The sequence below is a fragment of the Sphaerodactylus townsendi genome, linkage group LG07 (genome assembly GCF_021028975.2).
Source record: "Sphaerodactylus townsendi isolate TG3544 linkage group LG07, MPM_Stown_v2.3, whole genome shotgun sequence".
Taxonomy (NCBI): Eukaryota; Metazoa; Chordata; class Lepidosauria; order Squamata; family Sphaerodactylidae; genus Sphaerodactylus; species Sphaerodactylus townsendi.
Genome location: NC_059431.1, coordinates 37,668,523 through 37,690,898, shown reverse-complemented (window position 1 = coordinate 37,690,898; position 22,376 = coordinate 37,668,523). Strand labels below are relative to the sequence as shown.

Here is a 22,376-nt window from a genome sequence, read left to right as displayed (position 1 = left end):
TAGAAACAGGGGGAATGAGAAATTCTTTCAGTGTGCTTGATGATGTTTCTGAAGTATGCTCTTAAACACAGAGTTGGTATTTTGACAGGCAAACCTGATACAAACTCTGTAATCTCAGTTAAGTACAATGTTTTGTACCTTGATTATATGGTCTGAGCATGTGCAAAAGAGTTACATAAAATGACAAGGGAGTGCTGGTACAAGGTGTTTTTAAGGTAGTGAACTAGTGTGCACGTTCCTGCTGTATGGATTTTTTAAAATCAGATGTCAATATGCATTTAGCCTACAGTTACAAAGGCACACATTTATACTATTTAACTGTTCATTGATAGCCACAATCTCTTTCTTCTGTGAGTATATGGGTTTGTAAAGTTCCTTTGATCTCTTTGTGCTTTGAAGAATTTTTCTTCCTTGTTGGTTATGACTGGCTACAAATGTATGCAAGATGACTTAGAATTTAACTGTTTTCTTATGGGAGGGGTAGATAAATTGTTCTGTCCCAAGTTGGCAACCTCGGAAGGGCAGGTTCAAATCCTCAATTTTGCCATGAAGTTCACTGGGTGGCCTTTGTTTAGTCTCTGTTTCTAAGTTTAACCTATCTCCCATGGTCTTTTTAAATAAAATAAAATAATACTTGTTATGAGGAGTGAAACGAATGAACAGTATCAGATAGTGGTCCCCATCCTTTTTGAACTGGTAAGCACCTTTGGCATTCTGACACAGAGTAGTGGGCAGAACCACAAAATACCAGCCACAAAATGGCTGCTGCAGCTGACTGTCGGTTATACAATGATCATCTTTGTGCTGTGGTGATGACTGCTGCCAAAGCAACATTTCAAAGCATTTTTCACAACCAACCAAATTTCTGATGTCCAGTCAGAAATCTTGTTGGGCAAAGGGCCTACCTGCAGTGGTTTATCTTTACAAATTGTCCCGCCCCCAGCTCTCAGCTGAACTCCCCCCTCACACCAGGTGCTTTCCCTTCCTAGCCTGTGGGAAGGGGGGAGGAGAGAGGAGCTATCTGTAGGCTGTGGCTCACTTACCTGCCTTTGTCACTTCATTGCTGGCTTGCTGCCCACTCTCTCACCAGCAGCACTTCCCTTTCCTGGCCTGCGGGTGGTGTGGGGAGGGAGGGTGGAGAGTGGAGCTGCCTGTGAACTGCAGCTCACCCATCCACCTGCCCCCATGCCCAGCCCTCAGCTGAACTCTCCCCATCCCCTTGCTGAACTCCCCTACCCCCCTTCTCACACAGGTGGTGCTTTCCTTTTCTGGCCTGTGGGTGGGGAGGAGAGAGTAGCTGCCTATGGGGTCTGTGGCTCATCCACCTGCCTTTCTCGCCTAATTGACAGCCTCCTGCACACCCTTCCTGGCCTGTGGGTGGGTGGGTGGGCAGGCGGGAGGGGTGGGTTGCCAAGTGCATCCCCCACGTGACCAAGGTGAGTGGTGACTAGGTTGCCAGGCCCCCCTGCCCCCCCAAGATATTTCCATGTTTACCTAGCCAATCCACTTTCAAAAAACACTTGGTAGGCCCATTGCATCCACAGGCACCATGTTGAGGATCCCGATGTAAGGTATCCTGAGTTTATTGAAGGAAGGGCAGGGTAAAATTTTTAAATAACATTAATAAATACACAGATATCTGCAGTGAGGAACTTTATATATAAAGAGCAACGAAACCCAGATAAAGAATTATGCTTTCTGTTTAGCTGTAGTGCTTTGTGGGGAAAAGCAAAGCAACATGAAAAGTTGTGTTTTGGCAGCATTTGGAAACCACACAACTTCTCTGCTCTGTCCTGTGGTGCCTTCAAAAAGGGCAAAAGACAGTGCATGAAGGAAAGTCTATGGCAAAGGAAAGGTAAGCTGACTGCAAAGTGTAAATGTGTAAATGGCCTTAGTAAGTATGTAAATGGCCTTAGTTTTCTTTTCAGTAAACATGTTCTGCTTTTTGTTTTTTTAAAGACAAGTTTCTTTTGGTCTATAGGAAACACCTATAGGAAACACCTTGTCTCATAGGTAGCCAATCTGCAACAGAGGCACCAGAATGGTGGCTGGAACATAGTAGTCAGATCTGTGCTTCTGCTAGTATCTTCACTGTTGAGATGCTGCTTGTCTCTTATCTTAGCAGGGGCAAAAACTGCACTATCTATGTGTATTGGAGTAGTCCCTTGATACTTTGACCTTGACTTGTAGCACATCTGACAGAAAGTTTGGCCACTTCACCAGCTGCCTTCCTCAGATGTATGAAGTGGTAGCAAGACTATCTAAAGAACAACAGCTAATAATGACTTGCTGGCTTCCCTCGAGGGAGGGAGGACTCAGTTCTGTTTATATCTGTTTCCCTGCAGCCATGTCCCAGTTACAGGCATTTGATGGTACACTCATCTATGTGCATGAACACATTGTGTCTAATTTAATTCATTGCAGTCATAAAAGGCGCTTGCACCTCATATACAATATTATTTGGAAAGGAGAGACAAATATTAACACAATTGCAGGGCGTGAGGATTAATTGCACAACTGGTGTCATATTGCATAAACTATCTGGTGGGGGTAACACTTTAGTGTGTGCATAACAACAGACCCAAATGATCATAGCAGTGCAGCAGTGCAGCAGTATATCATTTCAGACTGCAAATGTGTGAGGGTCATGTGTTTAAATGTTCTCCTATGTCTTAATAACCCTGTCATCCAGCAGTATCAGACCTCCATTCTGATCATTGATTCTAGGAGAGCCTGTGGAGTCACAAATGAGCTTTTGATTAAGGGATGTGCTAGTTTTTAATGCAGACCTGAAATGACATTTTGTTGCTCTTAATTCAAACTGTGATTATCTGGTCTGACTCATGATGTGGTCGCCTTGTTCCACTGGCCGCAAAAACCCTGGTTGTGTAGGGGCCTCTGGGGTGGTGGTGACAGTTCCATGTTTTTGCAAAGGGGCTGGGTTGTAATGCCACCAACTCCTTTGAGCTGCCTCCCATAACTACATCACATCCTTTCTTAGCAGTCCGGTGAAGTTATACGTCTCTTCTATCACAGTTTCAAAACCAAATGTGTTGTTAGTTTTCTTAGGGTTCATTCATGCTCATTGGCCCAACTCTACAGCCTCTGTTTTTGTGTTCACTTTGACAACATGTATGTTCTGCCACTTATAAACAGTGTGTTTTGCATGAGACTGCTGTCTTGAAAGTTGTCCTTTATAGTACTCTGAGGAGTTTTGTAGACTTAATGGAAATTGATTAATAAAAAAGTCAGAAAAACATGTCAATATTGATTACTGAAAGACTTTGCTAGTCTGCTATTATACTTAAAACTTGGCTGTCCTCTTTTGTCCTCGGTTGGTTTGAAATTCCAGGTAGTACTTTTGGCCAAGGCAAACTTTGAGCCTCCATCTGGCTAGGGTTTGAAAACATTTAATTCTAGATTTAGACATTGCAACAGCAATTTGCATCTAATGTGATTTTTTTTTCTCTCAAGCAGGAGGATGTCAATAAGCTTGCTAAGAAATATCACTTTCAAAGGGTGTTCTCATTTGAACGAGGCTTTGAAAGTTTGCTTTGCCCGGAGCACAGATTTAATTATAACAGAGGTGTGATCTATCCAAGTCTGGCTTGGGACTGTGTTATGATCTCAGAGGTGGATCAGAAATGAAGAGCACATGATTCAGTGCCAGTCCGACCTCTCAAGCCAAGTTTAATCAAAACCAGGTGGTTACTTGCAGGATGGAATGACTGGAGATGAAGACAAAAATCAAGGCAAAGTGTGGAGCTGGAGAAATAAGTGGTCGTAACAAACCTGGGGGGGGGGGAGGGAGGGACCTTTCCCGAGTCCCTTCTTTTCTGCTTCTTATTCCTGCTTTTTAAAAACAAGTGCAGGAGCTTCCAAAGATTCTAGTTTTTATCATGAAAGCTGACATCTTTAGGTGGCAGGACTGAACATATTTTGCCACTTGAAGTAGCCATGCAATCTTCTGCTCCAAGTGTTGGAGCCCAGCAATGGAAGGAGGGTGTAGAGGAAAGTTTCCTTGAATGGTTTTATGTTAAATCATACCATTGATCCACAAGATTGGTATTGTTTTCTCCGACTGGCTTTGGCTTGCCAGGATCTTGTTAGAGGTCTTTCATATGATCAACCACCCAGTCCTTTTAGCTGGAAGTGTCAGGGATTGAACCCCAGGCTGCCGAAGACTTTGAAGTGCTGCTGCCAGTCGAGGAAGTATGGATTTTCATAGATCAGTGGTTTGACTCAGTATAAGGCATACTCAAGCCTCATCTTTATGTCCCAGTTGTTAGGGGTGTTGAAGCACTTTGTGAAGATACTGGAAAGTCTGTTCAGGTTACCATTTAAAGGAGAGGAGGAAGGAGACCGTTTGTGGTTACCATTTAAAGGAGAGAAGGAGGAAGAAGATAATTTTTTTATCCTATGCCCTTATGTAGATCAGGTTACAGGAACTTAGAGAAGATAAATGCTCCTTGAAATCTGTTCTTATTTTTTAAATCCAAATGTATTGGCTGTATTTTTGTAATGGAAAATTACTTTTTGTAGAAGATGGTGATCTTGAGATTTTTTTTGAGTGGGATCCTATCTAGTGCAAGTCAAGCTGTGCTGTATTAAGGATAACTTTCTCTCCACCCACTCCCACTGCAGCCTGCTGTGCCTTTTGAATTATGTCCTGGAGGTCACTGGATTCCCAGGAATACCACTGGGGGCAAAGTGTGAGGGGTCCGAAGTAGGAGAAAGGAAATCACACAAATTTCCCTCCCATTTTTGTGGGTAGAAGTATCTTCTGCAAATGGAAAAAGAAATTAACATCTTGACCTTCAAGTATAATGTGGAAAGATTGAGCATAAAAAAAATTAAATTACTCTAAGGATGTATCCAGTTAACCTCTTAGAAGGGGCTCAGATGTACAGAAGACTTTATCCATTAAACTAATATAACTGAGACTTTTACCAGAATTGTTTCTTTGCCTACTTATATGGCCAATGAAAATCGCTGTCAGATTAGATTTTTGTCTTCATCTCCAGTTAAATCCAAGAAACAAGGTCCAAATCCAGTCCAAAGTCAAACATACTAAGTTCTAAGGTGCGGAGTACCAGAAGGTATAAAAGGTTTGTGGACAATTTGCTTCCATGCTGTTTCCTTCTTTTGTGGTTACTTTTATCAGGGAAACCAAGATCCGGAGCAGGTGCAACTCCTCAACCTGCTGAGCTACGGCAAATGCCGTTCATCACTGGCAGTCATATAGCAATTAAAGTTGCAACAACACGGAGGTCAATGAAAAAGAAAAGGATAATGAGTGTTGAGGCTAAATGTCTGGGAGTAATATAAAAGCACCCTTTATTTTTATATTACTCCCAAACATTTAGCCTAAACACATGTTATCCTCTTCTTTTTGCACTCGTCACTGGCTGAGCAGCCTCTGTGGCTTCAGGTCTGATCCTGTGAATAATCAAGCTCACAGGCAGAGGCTGGCTGGTCCTGGGCTGCCAACTAAGGTCTCCTGCGCCACTGCTGCACCTCCTTCTGAGCCTACCTTCTCCGGTGTTCCAAAGGCTCTGGAGACCCTGGAAGTGAGACTGGAGGCTGCAGTGCCTCTGTTTCAATCTCTGAACCTGGGTTGCGTGACTGAGGTGTGACATGTGGACTCTGGCCCAAGGCTGCCCTTCTATGGCCTCCAAGGAATGGGACCAGCTTCCTCTATCTCTTCCTCATCTGAGGAAGCATTGGCAAGTAGACCCATGATATTAGTCTTGTTCCATGTACACTTTCAGTTTGCTTCCGGACTCTGAGGCTAGATGGATGGAAACCTGTGAAAGGGCTTGCTTGGTTGTGGCACCAAAACTTTGGAACTCCCTCCCCAGGGAGTTTTATCTGTCTCCCTCTATTGTGTCTTCTGCCAGTGGGTGAAAACTTTTTTGTTTGTCATATCCCCAGTAACAGTAATTCCCACCCCCCCACCCCTTTCTGGTTCTGGTGTTGTATGTTCAAGTGTTGTTGAATTATTTTATAATTTGGCATATTGCTTTTAATTGTTCAAATATTTTAATGTTTTCATCTTTGCCATCGATGGGGAGCCTAATCAATTGGAAAAGTGGCATAAAATGTTAATAAAAATCAATAACTCCCACAATTATTTGGTTTCAAGACTATATGTCCCAATCTTATGTAAAATGACAGTATGTATAGGTCACACTTAAGCCTGAGAAGCTTTCTCCCTAATACAAATATAAGCATGAAAGAGTCAAAGAGACGCAGGAGAAAGGGAATCCCAGATGCAAGAGAATATCATCAATGGTTTTAACTGTCATCTCCAGTCCAACAACAGTTGTGTCCTACCTAATTATGGAAGGCTTTACTAATATTGCTGAGAACCCAAATGTCAACATTTATGAATAAACAGGAGCTTTGTAGCAGCCTAGAAGACTAATATGCTTTTAGTCTAATGTAAGCTTTAATGGATTAGAGTGTAATGCACTGTAGTTAGGGTGCACACGGTAGGTCCTTTCTAGGCTGATGTGATCTGTGAGTTTGTGATTTTTCTTTGCAGACTTAAACTGTATAAACACCTGCTTAGTAAAGACTCACTACTTGCAGCGAGGTACACTCTAATATGTGAAAGCTTATGCTAAACTAAAAACTTTGAGGTGCCCCAGTAAAGCTCCTGTTTAGTTTTACTGCAGCGGGTTAATATGACAATTCTTCTGGAGTTATTATAACATTTATGAGTTACTCTTCCTGTGGTGATTACACTGAATTTTAATGTAAATATTTCAGTTTTCCCTCTGATTTCTAATTTTAGTACCTCTGGTTTATGTGGTACAATGCTGGGATGTCTTAAGTGGGTCTGTGGGGTTTGCTGTATGAACTCTCGATTTAAAAAAAAAAGAGTCCTTTATTGCTTTCCTGCTTGTGATTTTAGTTCTGTAGCTATAAATATCCTTGTATGGATTTTATTGTTGTTGCCCGCCTTGGTTCAGCTGTATAGGGGAAAGGCAGGCTTATAAATCTTTAAAATAAATAAAGCAGATCCTCCCTCCCCTCCATTATCTTGCTCACTGGGTGAACCAGGAGTGTGCCACCACAGGAAGCCATTTTGAAATGTACTGCTAAATTTTTCTCTCCTGGAGAGTATTAGTGAGAGTGGGTGAAATTTCCTTGGTTCAGTTCAGAATGGGCTGGAGTAATATCAGCTGTTTTCCAAGTATAAGCATATTGTGTTTTTCTCAGCCTACTTTAAATTTGGAAACTCTCTTGTGCTCCTGATGACATCAGGAGTGCAACAGGTCCTTAATGTCTCTTTCTCAAGAGGCCCTTACTTCTGTGCAAGGACTCCATTTTTTTGGTGTCTTGAATGGGGAAACAACCATCAAGATGTTCTCAATGCTGCAGGATACTTGGATACAGCACTTTTTATTTTAAAAAGTGCTGGTACATACCTGCCAGATGTGCCATGCATTCAGTCATGCCCCCAGCTGCCAGTGGGCTTCTCCATGCCCCCAGTCTACCAGCTGCCCACCTCCTTCTTAAATTCCCTGAAGTGCTTCAGCAACTGGAACTTTTGTGCAGGTGCCACAAAGTGTTAAGTGTTCAGCCCAGGGATCAGGGCTGGGAGGATGCAACAGTGTGGTGGTGCCCTGTTCCTTTTCTTGGGCCTGGACCTTTTCCTTAGGTTTGCCCCCTCCTGTCTGCCTACTGCTTGGAGTCACAAGTTGGCCTACCCCATCCTTTTCTGGGCTGTTCATCCCTTTGTATTGCCTACTGATGGTGTCAGTGGGTGCAGCAGAATATATTGGCTGCCCTGTTTTTTGCTACTCAACCTACTACCACACTCCAGACTATGATCTTGATATCTGCCAACCAAAAAGGTTCTGGTCATCGTGACTAGTTTGGTCTTAAACATTACAAGATTGGGCCTCCTAAACACAATCCATATTAATATATTCCTGCATAACAAGTTGCTGTTCTTTCTTTCTTTTACCGTATGAAGCCAGAGTACAAGGTGATCTTTTACCTCAGCAAGTGGCCAACACCCATCAAACTTTCACTTGGAATAATGGGCTGATTCTCTCACCTCAAGGAACTAGGCCGGATGTGTTATGAGGTGTATTTTGAACTGTGACAAACTTGTCATCTCTTTATGCAATTTGTTTTCCATAGCAGGTTGTTTCAGTCATGTAAGGACAACTCTGTCTGAAGTAACTGTAGTAACCAGGAATACTAGTGGAGGCAGCTGCTGTTCTTCATTTAAGGAAGCATAACCCAGTCTAAATTTCCTCCCTCAAATCTGCCAGATGTTATTGTTTTCTGACTTAAATCCTTTTACTGTTCTCTTTTGAAGGTGTTGCATGAAAGGCTTGTCTTGGCTTGTTACTTTCAACTGCTTAGAAAAAGTGTGGGTTGGTATCTGTTAGAACTAGCATAAATTCAGTATTAAAATAGAAATGGCAAGCACTTTTATTTGATTAACAAAATATTTAAAGTTTGGAATAAATAAGCCTAATACGATTGATGTAAAATGGTATTAAAGTAGACGTATCATTGCAAATTATGCTAGAAACTAGATTAATTGTTTCTAAGTTGTTTATGTGTAGCTGGCATTTTAAAATTCTGCTTTGAACTCCAGTTATAGGAATTTGTGAAATATGGGATAAAATGGTTTGAGCATCATGAGCATGTTCTTGCCAAAGTTAAACACAGAAGTCCCATCAATTTTGATGGGAGAATTTTAATGGGACAGATTTAACTATTTGTTTACTGTAATTCTCACACTGATACTGGAAGGCTTAATGCTGGTTTTGTCCAGTGGTGGGATTCAGCAGGTTCGCACCACTTCGGCAGAACCGGTTGCTAAAATGGTGCTTGTAATCAATCAGTTGTTAAATTATTTTAATTCCCACCACCAGAACCGGTTGTTACATCATTTGAATACTACTACTTGTTTTGTCCCATATCTATTGCAAGCTTATATGTGTTGCGTATAATTTATAGTGAAAGTCATTAATTACATTCCATGATGGGCCTTGGGAATAAATGATAATTAACTCTTACTGCATGACTGTACATATCAAGCTAGATTTTCCTGTATCTACAGAGTTGTGTTCATGTTTCAGGGACAACTCACTGTATATGGAAAATTTTACATAGTTCTCTTGGAGGATGCTGAATTTTACTTTGTTTACAATGGCTCAAACCAGAGACATGTGGTTTTTGCCAAACGTATTGGTGATGACACCCTTCAATCTACTATTCCAGGTGAGTATTATTATTCATTATTATTTTAATTATTATTATTTATTTACTTCATTTATATCATGCCTTTTTCCCCAAAGGGGGATTTAAAGTGGCTGACATAATTCGCTTTTCCTCTGCTTTATCCTCACAACAACCTTGTCAGATAGGCTAGGCTGTGAATGTGTGGCTAGCCTAAGGTCACTTACAGAGTGATCCAGAAGGGTGTGTGTGAAAAGGCCAGCGTAAACACCACTCCACGTGGCGTAAGTGGTATCTATGGTAGTGACAGGGCCACTTACGCTGGCTCCAAGGAGTCTTGTGGCCACATGGTGCCTGGGTGCAAACAATTGCTGCACTGGCACTCTTCTGGCACAGGAGTTCACACCAGTTCCCATGGGAGCATTTTTTTTTACACATTCCCATTCACTTATACCACCAAAAAGGCAGCAGTCACAGCCACTTTGGCTGCCTAGGAGGCTTGCCATACTTCCGGTTTTCCCCATTTTCTTTTTTTTAACTTCCCACATTGCTGCAAAACTCTTTGGAGGTGATGGGCATGCACTGTCCCAAGCCACCATTATGGATTGGGCTTCTATGGCAGAGTGGAGATTTGAACCTGGGTCTTCCAGATCCTAGTCTGACCCATAACCACAATATCTCTCATCTGTACCACATTGTTTAGTCATCTTATTTGAGAGGTTTTTTTTAAAATGGAAGCCAAACGGCAACTTTCTAGAGAAGCAACTGCTTGGGTTGATTTTCTTAGACAACATTTGCAGACTAAAATGTTTCCCAGCTCCCAACTTGCTCCATTAGAGGGGGCAAGCTATAGCCCTGATGTGAAACTTCAGCAGTTATTTGTCAGTTATTTGTCACCTCTTTATTTTAATTATCTTTTGAGACATATATCTGCCCCCCTCCACACCCTAATATTCAGGTGAGATAAATTAGACTGAGATCATGACTGACCCCCCAGTGATCCATTGACTTACATGGCTGAGCAGGTTTGAACTTTGGTCTCCACAGTCCTAGTCTGACACTTGATTAGGGTGCCAGGCCTTCCTAAGAGCTTTGGCGGCAGGATGCTGTGTGTGTAAATATCACATCCTGGTGAAATCCCAGATATCAAGTAGGCACTTGAGCCTACTTACTGGGAACTCTGGGTTTCCAGAGCATTACCTGATTTGTATGGCAGTGTCGTTTCTCCTCTCCATACTGACCTTCCATCAGCCACAGAGAGCAGGATAATGCCTGCCCAAAGCAGGCAAATGACTTTCCTACCCTTGATCCACTGTTCCAAACTGGTTGTCAATACAAGACACATTACCTAGCACTTTCCTGGAAAGTTATATTGCCACAACGGGTGTGTTAGATATGTTGGTGTTACATGGGCCAAGCAGCAGGTAGTGGGAGACTCCTTCATTCCCAGTTTTCTTTTCATACATTGCAGGAGTGGTCATAGTGACATTTTGGATTGGCCGGACAATCTACATTACATACTGTAGCACTTTTCAAACTGGGGTCTGACCATCTGTAAGGGTCTGTTAATACAGTCAATAATTAAGACTCAGGGATATTTCAAGAGCTTTATTGAACCATGTCAAAACCTGGGGCTCAGAAAGCCAGAGCTGGCGCTCTGTCTTCTGCCCCCAGTATATATGTTAAAATATTGCACCTTCAGACAATCCCCCTTCCCATTCATTCACAAAACAATTCACATAAGAAAAGATAGTGAGAAAGCAACATTGTTATGCAACTTCAATCTGCGACAGTCTCCTTCTCCTTCCCTTCCCCAGGTAGCCAGAGATAAGGGGGGTTACTAGTTACAAAGCAAGCGATTGAGAAACCATCCAGGCCCCAGGCTACTGATCTTGACTCTGGACACGAGATGCCAGGCCCAGCAGGAGCCAGGCCTGATACTGCAGGCGCAGAACAAGTTTTGAAAATCTTCCCCGTGGTAACAACAGCATCCCACCAGAATAACGTGGGAATGATCTTACCCAGACAGGTGTGGATGGGGGACCCACCTACATTTAGATCAATATTAGACAGTGTGGGCAGCAATTCCTGAGGCAGCAGCTGAGGCAACCGCCAGAACCTCTGACCCTTTGTGAGAGTCCATGCCTCACAAAAGGGCTGAGGCCTTCATGAGGCATAGGCAACTTGCTGGATCCTCTTTGAATGGGGGCTGGGAGGTGATTAAGGAAGCTTCTCTTCCTCCCAGGTGAGCAACAGGTGATGGTAGAGAGGAGGAAGAATGAATGGGTAGCAGTTAATTCCCCTTCTGTTCTGATGTAGATGGTCTGTGGAAATGTTGAAGTAAAAATAGGAAATAGAGTGGGTACATTTTGAGAACTGTAGACTTTTACCATCCCAACCAGCCAAGACACATGGGGCAAAGCAGTCAGGAGAAAACCCTTTCCCGCCTTGATGAGTGGCAGCCTCTCTCATGTGTAGTTCATCTCTGTGTGTCCATGGCCTTCCGAGTGCATGTTGCTGTCTTCAAGGATTGCATTTTTAAAAGAAGTTGGAATGGCAGAAACCATTCCAACATGTGTTTTTTAATTGTGTTTATGGAAATTTGGTAGGATTTAGAGTATGGAACTTGTTTGTATCTTTTATAACTTCATTAAGAAAAGTCAGAATGGTATGCCTCATGCCCATTCCAGTGCTTATGCCTGTTTGACTGTAAAGTTTCAGCCCCGTCTTTAAAATATCTGAACAAAAGGAAAGCAAATTATATTTAAAAGTGTTTTTTAACAGTGAGTAGAAAAAGATATTGCAACCTGGAAGCTTGAATGTGTACTGTGCTAATACCTTACCTTTTATGTACTTATTCAGCTCATGGAGAACAAGAAGATGTTTCTGTGTGCGTGGTCATGTACACCAAAGAAGGTGTGTCTGAGACTTTGGGCTATTCCTCTGTTACTTACAAGTGGAACACAGCTTCTGAGGTAGCACATTTTCTGATGGACCAAGCTGGTTGCCTCACTTCCTCTAGTCACGACACACTCCTCAGCATGTTTGGCTTAATGGCTGAAGACTTTCAATCATTGGATCGTGACATTATGCTAGCCATGGCTCACAAAGAGATTTCACCTACTTGGAACATTACTGGAACTTGTTCACAAGATGGTATGCAATTCTCTGTTTTTCTTCTTGACTTTGCCTTTTTGTAGTTCATGTAAGGTTTATTCTGCTATATTAAATCATAAAGCAGTCCAGACACCCTTTAAAGAGTAACAAGATGTATTCCAGAATAATCTGTTATAAGTCAGAGCTCACCTTATCAGATGCACAACTGTGAAGCTATCACGTGGATGCATTTAAAGTTATAAGCAACTGAACAGGGAAGATATTGCAAAAGGAGAACTATTTAAAACAAGATTCAATCAAAAAGATTCTTAAATCCCTCTAGGTCAGGATCACTTCTTATTGCTGAAAGATAGGTAAAATAAGACTCTTGTAAAATCTAATACAGGAGAATACAAACTGAGGCAGATAAACAGATTCAATGTGAAAAGTACCAAGAATATATAGAAGTTTATCTGAATCAATACTGCTATGTGTGCAACCAACCATATTGTTTCCTCGTGAGACTTGGGACATTTTTGTGATATCTGTTTGTTTACAAATATGCCTGGTTTGTTTACAAACATGAAGGAAGAAACCGGACAGATAGTGCTTGTCTGTAAAGCATTATCAGCTTTCTGAAAGTAAAACTACACGTCCTTGGAGGCCCCAAGTGTGCTCCTACCAGCCAGCTGCAAAACTTTGCTCTTCCTTTGTTCCATTCCATTTCTCTTTAGCTCTTAACTGGGTGTATGGGTTATGCAGGGTGTATGGGTTATGCAGTACTCCATGCCCACCAGCCATTATGGCTTGTTAAATAAACCTTTTGTGCAATTAGAAGCTAACGAGAAGTTGGATTTGCCTATCTCTAAAGACATCTACCACTGCTTTTCTGCAAAAAATGGATGTTTCATCAAATAATATATTACTGGGATGGTGTTCAAACCACATTTTTGCAGCTGAATTCCCTACAGATTAGGTAAATTATTTGGGGTTTTTCTCCACAGTAGCGTATCTGAATGAATCTAACCTTAAAAATGAATGATAAAAGATTCTGAATTGCTATATTTTACATTGCTGCTATTATGTGAAATTTATCACACAGAAAAGAAAATACAGACCTTCAGTTGTTCCAGTAGTATCACAAAAATGCCATAATAGTTGCTGTAATTCAGTTTTTGTTTCTGTCTCTTAAAAAAAAAATCCCTAGCTCAGTTTGTGTTATTGACAGCCTTCCTCAGGAGAGTTATAGCTTTCTAAGTTGTTTGAAGACAATGGGTTTAGACGAGTGTAATTCCTTTGAATGGCACTGTGATGGTTGTCAGCAACTTGTGAAAACTTTGGCCCTTGAAACAAAATGAAAATGGTGGAAGTAAAATGGCTCCACCCTGTTTCCAAGCAGATGAAGTCTTTTACTCAGAAATTGTTGTTACAGAAACAAAAGAAGACATGAAACAGTTAAAGGAATGTTGTTGTACAGGAATTTTAGTTAGCTAACAGCTTATTTACTGCAATACTACTAACAATAATAATATGCTGGTGATTTTTTAACCCCATTAGCTATGATTTACATTGAATCATGTTATAAGAACATAAGAACATAAGAACAAGCCAGCTGGATCAGACCAAAGTCCATCTAGTCCAGCTCTCTGCTACTCGCAGTGGCCCACCAAGTGCCTTTGGGAGCTCACATGTAGGATGTGAACGCAATGGACTTCTGCGGCTGTTGCTCCCGATCACCTGGTCTGTTAAGGCATTTGCAATCTCAGATCAAGGAGGATCAAGATTGGTAGCCATAAATCGACTTCTCCTCCATAAATCTGTCCAAGCCCCTTTTAAAGCTATCCAGGTTAGTAGCCATCATCACCTCCAGTGGCAGCATATTCCAAACACCAATCACACGTTGCGTGAAGAAGTGTTTCCTTTTATTAGTTCTAATTCTTTCCCCCAGCATTTTCAATGGATGCCCCCTGGTTCTAGTATTGTGAGAAAGAGAGAAAAATTTCTCTCTGTCAACATTTTCTACCCCATGCATAATTTTGTAGACTTCAATCATATCCCCCCTCAGCTGCCTCCTCTCCAAACTAAAGAGTCCCAAACGCTGCAGCCTCTCCTCATAGGGAAGGTGCTCCAGTCCCTCAATCATCCTTGTTGCCCCTCTCTGCACTTTTTCTATCTCCTCAATATCCTTTTTGAGATGCGGCAACCAGAACTGGACACAGTACTCCAAGTGCGGTCGCACTACTGCTTTATATAAGGGCATGACAATCTGCAGTTTTATTATCAGTTCCTTTTCTAATGATCCCCAGCATAGAGTTTGCCTTTTTTACAGCTGCCATGCATTGAGTTGATATTCCCATGGAACTATCAACTAAGACACCCAAATCCCTTTCCTGGTCTGTGACTGATAGCACTGACCCCTGTAGCGTGTATGTGAAGTTTGGATTTTTTGCCCCTATGTGCATCACTTTACATTTTGCTACATTGAACTGCATTTGCCATTTCTGAGCCCACTCACCTAATTTATCAAGGTCGGCTTGGAGCTCTTACTTGAAATCCTTTGTGGTTCTCACCACCCTACATAATTTGGTATCTGGGGGGGTGGGGGGGGGGGGGGGTGGGGGGGGGGGGGGGTGGGGGGGGGGGGGGGTGGGGGGGGGGGGGGGTGGGGGGGGGGGGGGGTGGGGGGGGGGGGGGGTGGGGGGGGGGGGGGGTGGGGGGGGGGGGGGGTGGGGGGGGGGGGGGGTGGGGGGGGGGGGGGGTGGGGGGGGGGGGGGGTGGGGGGGGGGGGGGGTGGGGGGGGGGGGGGGTGGGGGGGGGGGGGGGTGGGGGGGGGGGGGGGTGGGGGGGGGGGGGGGTGGGGGGGGGGGGGGGTGGGGGGGGGGGGGGGTGGGGGGGGGGGGGGGTGGGGGGGGGGGGGGGTGGGGGGGGGGGGGGGTGGGGGGGGGGGGGGGTGGGGGGGGGGGGGGGTGGGGGGGGGGGGGGGTGGGGGGGGGGGGGGGTGGGGGGGGGGGGGGGTGGGGGGGGGGGGGGGTGGGGGGGGGGGGGGGTGGGGGGGGGGGGGGGTGGGGGGGGGGGGGGGTGGGGGGGGGGGGGGGTGGGGGGGGGGGGGGGTGGGGGGGGGGGGGGGTGGGGGGGGGGGGGGGTGGGGGGGGGGGGGGGTGGGGGGGGGGGGGGGTGGGGGGGGGGGGGGGTGGGGGGGGGGGGGGGTGGGGGGGGGGGGGGGTGGGGGGGGGGGGGGGTGGGGGGGGGGGGGGGTGGGGGGGGGGGGGGGTGGGGGGGGGGGGGGGTGGGGGGGGGGGGGGGTGGGGGGGGGGGGGGGTGGGGGGGGGGGGGGGTGGGGGGGGGGGGGGGTGGGGGGGGGGGGGGGTGGGGGGGGGGGGGGGTGGGGGGGGGGGGGGGTGGGGGGGGGGGGGGGTGGGGGGGGGGGGGGGTGGGGGGGGGGGGGGGTGGGGGGGGGGGGGGGTGGGGGGGGGGGGGGGTGGGGGGGGGGGGGGGTGGGGGGGGGGGGGGGTGGGGGGGGGGGGGGGTGGGGGGGGGGGGGGGTGGGGGGGGGGGGGGGTGGGGGGGGGGGGGGGTGGGGGGGGGGGGGGGTGGGGGGGGGGGGGGGTGGGGGGGGGGGGGGGTGGGGGGGGGGGGGGGTGGGGGGGGGGGGGGGTGGGGGGGGGGGGGGGTGGGGGGGGGGGGGGGTGGGGGGGGGGGGGGGTGGGGGGGGGGGGGGGTGGGGGGGGGGGGGGGTGGGGGGGGGGGGGGGTGGGGGGGGGGGGGGGTGGGGGGGGGGGGGGGTGGGGGGGGGGGGGGGTGGGGGGGGGGGGGGGTGGGGGGGGGGGGGGGTGGGGGGGGGGGGGGGTGGGGGGGGGGGGGGGTGGGGGGGGGGGGGGGTGGGGGGGGGGGGGGGTGGGGGGGGGGGGGGGTGGGGGGGGGGGGGGGTGGGGGGGGGGGGGGGTGGGGGGGGGGGGGGGTGGGGGGGGGGGGGGGTGGGGGGGGGGGGGGGTGGGGGGGGGGGGGGGTGGGGGGGGGGGGGGGTGGGGGGGGGGGGGGGTGGGGGGGGGGGGGGGTGGGGGGGGGGGGGGGTGGGGGGGGGGGGGGGTGGGGGGGGGGGGGGGTGGGGGGGGGGGGGGGTGGGGGGGGGGGGGGGTGGGGGGGGGGGGGGGTGGGGGGGGGGGGGGGTGGGGGGGGGGGGGGGTGGGGGGGGGGGGGGGTGGGGGGGGGGGGGGGTGGGGGGGGGGGGGGGTGGGGGGGGGGGGGGGTGGGGGGGGGGGGGGGTGGGGGGGGGGGGGGGTGGGGGGGGGGGGGGGTGGGGGGGGGGGGGGGTGGGGGGGGGGGGGGGTGGGGGGGGGGGGGGGTGGGGGGGGGGGGGGGTGGGGGGGGGGGGGGGTGGGGGGGGGGGGGGGTGGGGGGGGGGGGGGGTGGGGGGGGGGGGGGGTGGGGGGGGGGGGGGGTGGGGGGGGGGGGGGGTGGGGGGGGGGGGGGGTGGGGGGGGGGGGGGGTGGGGGGGGGGGGGGGTGGGGGGGGGGGGGGGTGGGGGGGGGGGGGGGTGGGGGGGGGGGGGGGTGGGGGGGGGGGGGGGTGGGGGGGGGGGGGGGTGGGGGGGGGGGGGGGTGGGGGGGGGGGGGGGTGGGGGGGGGGGGGGGTGGGGGGGGGGGGGGGTGGGGGGGGGGGGGGGTGGGGGGGGGGGGGGGTGGGGGGGGGGGGGGGTGGGGGGGGGGGGGGGTGGGGGGGGGGGGGGGTGGGGGGGGGGGGGGGTGGGGGGGGGGGGGGGTGGGGGGGGGGGGGGGTGGGGGGGGGGGGGGGTGGGGGGGGGGGGGGGTGGGGGGGGGGGGGGGTGGGGGGGGGGGGGGGTGGGGGGGGGGGGGGGTGGGGGGGGGGGGGGGTGGGGGGGGGGGGGGGTGGGGGGGGGGGGGGGTGGGGGGGGGGGGGGGTGGGGGGGGGGGGGGGTGGGGGGGGGGGGGGGTGGGGGGGGGGGGGGGTGGGGGGGGGGGGGGGTGGGGGGGGGGGGGGGTGGGGGGGGGGGGGGGTGGGGGGGGGGGGGGGTGGGGGGGGGGGGGGGTGGGGGGGGGGGGGGGTGGGGGGGGGGGGGGGTGGGGGGGGGGGGGGGTGGGGGGGGGGGGGGGTGGGGGGGGGGGGGGGTGGGGGGGGGGGGGGGTGGGGGGGGGGGGGGGTGGGGGGGGGGGGGGGTGGGGGGGGGGGGGGGTGGGGGGGGGGGGGGGTGGGGGGGGGGGGGGGTGGGGGGGGGGGGGGGTGGGGGGGGGGGGGGGTGGGGGGGGGGGGGGGTGGGGGGGGGGGGGGGTGGGGGGGGGGGGGGGTGGGGGGGGGGGGGGGTGGGGGGGGGGGGGGGTGGGGGGGGGGGGGGGTGGGGGGGGGGGGGGGTGGGGGGGGGGGGGGGTGGGGGGGGGGGGGGGTGGGGGGGGGGGGGGGTGGGGGGGGGGGGGGGTGGGGGGGGGGGGGGGTGGGGGGGGGGGGGGGTGGGGGGGGGGGGGGGTGGGGGGGGGGGGGGGTGGGGGGGGGGGGGGGTGGGGGGGGGGGGGGGTGGGGGGGGGGGGGGGTGGGGGGGGGGGGGGGTGGGGGGGGGGGGGGGTGGGGGGGGGGGGGGGTGGGGGGGGGGGGGGGTGGGGGGGGGGGGGGGTGGGGGGGGGGGGGGGTGGGGGGGGGGGGGGGTGGGGGGGGGGGGGGGTGGGGGGGGGGGGGGGTGGGGGGGGGGGGGGGTGGGGGGGGGGGGGGGTGGGGGGGGGGGGGGGTGGGGGGGGGGGGGGGTGGGGGGGGGGGGGGGTGGGGGGGGGGGGGGGTGGGGGGGGGGGGGGGTGGGGGGGGGGGGGGGTGGGGGGGGGGGGGGGTGGGGGGGGGGGGGGGTGGGGGGGGGGGGGGGTGGGGGGGGGGGGGGGTGGGGGGGGGGGGGGGTGGGGGGGGGGGGGGGTGGGGGGGGGGGGGGGTGGGGGGGGGGGGGGGTGGGGGGGGGGGGGGGTGGGGGGGGGGGGGGGTGGGGGGGGGGGGGGGTGGGGGGGGGGGGGGGTGGGGGGGGGGGGGGGTGGGGGGGGGGGGGGGTGGGGGGGGGGGGGGGTGGGGGGGGGGGGGGGTGGGGGGGGGGGGGGGTGGGGGGGGGGGGGGGTGGGGGGGGGGGGGGGTGGGGGGGGGGGGGGGTGGGGGGGGGGGGGGGTGGGGGGGGGGGGGGGTGGGGGGGGGGGGGGGTGGGGGGGGGGGGGGGTGGGGGGGGGGGGGGGTGGGGGGGGGGGGGGGTGGGGGGGGGGGGGGGTGGGGGGGGGGGGGGGTGGGGGGGGGGGGGGGTGGGGGGGGGGGGGGGTGGGGGGGGGGGGGGGTGGGGGGGGGGGGGGGTGGGGGGGGGGGGGGGTGGGGGGGGGGGGGGGTGGGGGGGGGGGGGGGTGGGGGGGGGGGGGGGTGGGGGGGGGGGGGGGTGGGGGGGGGGGGGGGTGGGGGGGGGGGGGGGTGGGGGGGGGGGGGGGTGGGGGGGGGGGGGGGTGGGGGGGGGGGGGGGTGGGGGGGGGGGGGGGTGGGGGGGGGGGGGGGTGGGGGGGGGGGGGGGTGGGGGGGGGGGGGGGTGGGGGGGGGGGGGGGTGGGGGGGGGGGGGGGTGGGGGGGGGGGGGGGTGGGGGGGGGGGGGGGTGGGGGGGGGGGGGGGTGGGGGGGGGGGGGGGTGGGGGGGGGGGGGGGTGGGGGGGGGGGGGGGTGGGGGGGGGGGGGGGTGGGGGGGGGGGGGGGTGGGGGGGGGGGGGGGTGGGGGGGGGGGGGGGTGGGGGGGGGGGGGGGTGGGGGGGGGGGGGGGTGGGGGGGGGGGGGGGTGGGGGGGGGGGGGGGTGGGGGGGGGGGGGGGTGGGGGGGGGGGGGGGTGGGGGGGGGGGGGGGTGGGGGGGGGGGGGGGTGGGGGGGGGGGGGGGTGGGGGGGGGGGGGGGTGGGGGGGGGGGGGGGTGGGGGGGGGGGGGGGTGGGGGGGGGGGGGGGTGGGGGGGGGGGGGGGTGGGGGGGGGGGGGGGTGGGGGGGGGGGGGGGTGGGGGGGGGGGGGGGTGGGGGGGGGGGGGGGTGGGGGGGGGGGGGGGTGGGGGGGGGGGGGGGTGGGGGGGGGGGGGGGTGGGGGGGGGGGGGGGTGGGGGGGGGGGGGGGTGGGGGGGGGGGGGGGTGGGGGGGGGGGGGGGTGGGGGGGGGGGGGGGTGGGGGGGGGGGGGGGTGGGGGGGGGGGGGGGTGGGGGGGGGGGGGGGTGGGGGGGGGGGGGGGTGGGGGGGGGGGGGGGTGGGGGGGGGGGGGGGTGGGGGGGGGGGGGGGTGGGGGGGGGGGGGGGTGGGGGGGGGGGGGGGTGGGGGGGGGGGGGGGTGGGGGGGGGGGGGGGTGGGGGGGGGGGGGGGTGGGGGGGGGGGGGGGTGGGGGGGGGGGGGGGTGGGGGGGGGGGGGGGTGGGGGGGGGGGGGGGTGGGGGGGGGGGGGGGTGGGGGGGGGGGGGGGTGGGGGGGGGGGGGGGTGGGGGGGGGGGGGGGTGGGGGGGGGGGGGGGTGGGGGGGGGGGGGGGTGGGGGGGGGGGGGGGTGGGGGGGGGGGGGGGTGGGGGGGGGGGGGGGTGGGGGGGGGGGGGGGTGGGGGGGGGGGGGGGTGGGGGGGGGGGGGGGTGGGGGGGGGGGGGGGTGGGGGGGGGGGGGGGTGGGGGGGGGGGGGGGTGGGGGGGGGGGGGGGTGGGGGGGGGGGGGGGTGGGGGGGGGGGGGGGTGGGGGGGGGGGGGGGTGGGGGGGGGGGGGGGTGGGGGGGGGGGGGGGTGGGGGGGGGGGGGGGTGGGGGGGGGGGGGGGTGGGGGGGGGGGGGGGTGGGGGGGGGGGGGGGTGGGGGGGGGGGGGGGTGGGGGGGGGGGGGGGTGGGGGGGGGGGGGGGTGGGGGGGGGGGGGGGTGGGGGGGGGGGGGGGTGGGGGGGGGGGGGGGTGGGGGGGGGGGGGGGTGGGGGGGGGGGGGGGTGGGGGGGGGGGGGGGTGGGGGGGGGGGGGGGTGGGGGGGGGGGGGGGTGGGGGGGGGGGGGGGTGGGGGGGGGGGGGGGTGGGGGGGGGGGGGGGTGGGGGGGGGGGGGGGTGGGGGGGGGGGGGGGTGGGGGGGGGGGGGGGTGGGGGGGGGGGGGGGTGGGGGGGGGGGGGGGTGGGGGGGGGGGGGGGTGGGGGGGGGGGGGGGTGGGGGGGGGGGGGGGTGGGGGGGGGGGGGGGTGGGGGGGGGGGGGGGTGGGGGGGGGGGGGGGTGGGGGGGGGGGGGGGTGGGGGGGGGGGGGGGTGGGGGGGGGGGGGGGTGGGGGGGGGGGGGGGTGGGGGGGGGGGGGGGTGGGGGGGGGGGGGGGTGGGGGGGGGGGGGGGTGGGGGGGGGGGGGGGTGGGGGGGGGGGGGGGTGGGGGGGGGGGGGGGTGGGGGGGGGGGGGGGTGGGGGGGGGGGGGGGTGGGGGGGGGGGGGGGTGGGGGGGGGGGGGGGTGGGGGGGGGGGGGGGTGGGGGGGGGGGGGGGTGGGGGGGGGGGGGGGTGGGGGGGGGGGGGGGTGGGGGGGGGGGGGGGTGGGGGGGGGGGGGGGTGGGGGGGGGGGGGGGTGGGGGGGGGGGGGGGTGGGGGGGGGGGGGGGTGGGGGGGGGGGGGGGTGGGGGGGGGGGGGGGTGGGGGGGGGGGGGGGTGGGGGGGGGGGGGGGTGGGGGGGGGGGGGGGTGGGGGGGGGGGGGGGTGGGGGGGGGGGGGGGTGGGGGGGGGGGGGGGTGGGGGGGGGGGGGGGTGGGGGGGGGGGGGGGTGGGGGGGGGGGGGGGTGGGGGGGGGGGGGGGTGGGGGGGGGGGGGGGTGGGGGGGGGGGGGGGTGGGGGGGGGGGGGGGTGGGGGGGGGGGGGGGTGGGGGGGGGGGGGGGTGGGGGGGGGGGGGGGTGGGGGGGGGGGGGGGTGGGGGGGGGGGGGGGTGGGGGGGGGGGGGGGTGGGGGGGGGGGGGGGTGGGGGGGGGGGGGGGTGGGGGGGGGGGGGGGTGGGGGGGGGGGGGGGTGGGGGGGGGGGGGGGTGGGGGGGGGGGGGGGTGGGGGGGGGGGGGGGTGGGGGGGGGGGGGGGTGGGGGGGGGGGGGGGTGGGGGGGGGGGGGGGTGGGGGGGGGGGGGGGTGGGGGGGGGGGGGGGTGGGGGGGGGGGGGGGTGGGGGGGGGGGGGGGTGGGGGGGGGGGGGGGTGGGGGGGGGGGGGGGTGGGGGGGGGGGGGGGTGGGGGGGGGGGGGGGTGGGGGGGGGGGGGGGTGGGGGGGGGGGGGGGTGGGGGGGGGGGGGGGTGGGGGGGGGGGGGGGTGGGGGGGGGGGGGGGTGGGGGGGGGGGGGGGTGGGGGGGGGGGGGGGTGGGGGGGGGGGGGGGTGGGGGGGGGGGGGGGTGGGGGGGGGGGGGGGTGGGGGGGGGGGGGGGTGGGGGGGGGGGGGGGTGGGGGGGGGGGGGGGTGGGGGGGGGGGGGGGTGGGGGGGGGGGGGGGTGGGGGGGGGGGGGGGTGGGGGGGGGGGGGGGTGGGGGGGGGGGGGGGTGGGGGGGGGGGGGGGTGGGGGGGGGGGGGGGTGGGGGGGGGGGGGGGTGGGGGGGGGGGGGGGTGGGGGGGGGGGGGGGTGGGGGGGGGGGGGGGTGGGGGGGGGGGGGGGTGGGGGGGGGGGGGGGTGGGGGGGGGGGGGGGTGGGGGGGGGGGGGGGTGGGGGGGGGGGGGGGTGGGGGGGGGGGGGGGTGGGGGGGGGGGGGGGTGGGGGGGGGGGGGGGTGGGGGGGGGGGGGGGTGGGGGGGGGGGGGGGTGGGGGGGGGGGGGGGTGGGGGGGGGGGGGGGTGGGGGGGGGGGGGGGTGGGGGGGGGGGGGGGTGGGGGGGGGGGGGGGTGGGGGGGGGGGGGGGTGGGGGGGGGGGGGGGTGGGGGGGGGGGGGGGTGGGGGGGGGGGGGGGTGGGGGGGGGGGGGGGTGGGGGGGGGGGGGGGTGGGGGGGGGGGGGGGTGGGGGGGGGGGGGGGTGGGGGGGGGGGGGGGTGGGGGGGGGGGGGGGTGGGGGGGGGGGGGGGTGGGGGGGGGGGGGGGTGGGGGGGGGGGGGGGTGGGGGGGGGGGGGGGTGGGGGGGGGGGGGG

At 59.2% G+C, this 22,376-nt stretch overlaps 1 protein-coding gene across 3 annotated transcripts in view; it reads left to right on the top strand.

Moving 5' to 3' along the window:
* ARHGEF28 (Rho guanine nucleotide exchange factor 28) overlaps positions 1-22,376 on the top strand; it is a 161,231-nt gene that overhangs the window by 22,033 nt on the left and 116,822 nt on the right. For all 3 annotated transcript variants that reach the window (XM_048504299.1, XM_048504298.1, XM_048504297.1), the window contains exons 3-4: positions 9,111-9,252; positions 12,073-12,366. In XM_048504299.1, coding sequence (XP_048360256.1) covers positions 9,111-9,252; positions 12,073-12,366 — 436 coding nt within the window. The remainder of the gene's footprint in view (positions 1-9,110; positions 9,253-12,072; positions 12,367-22,376) is intronic.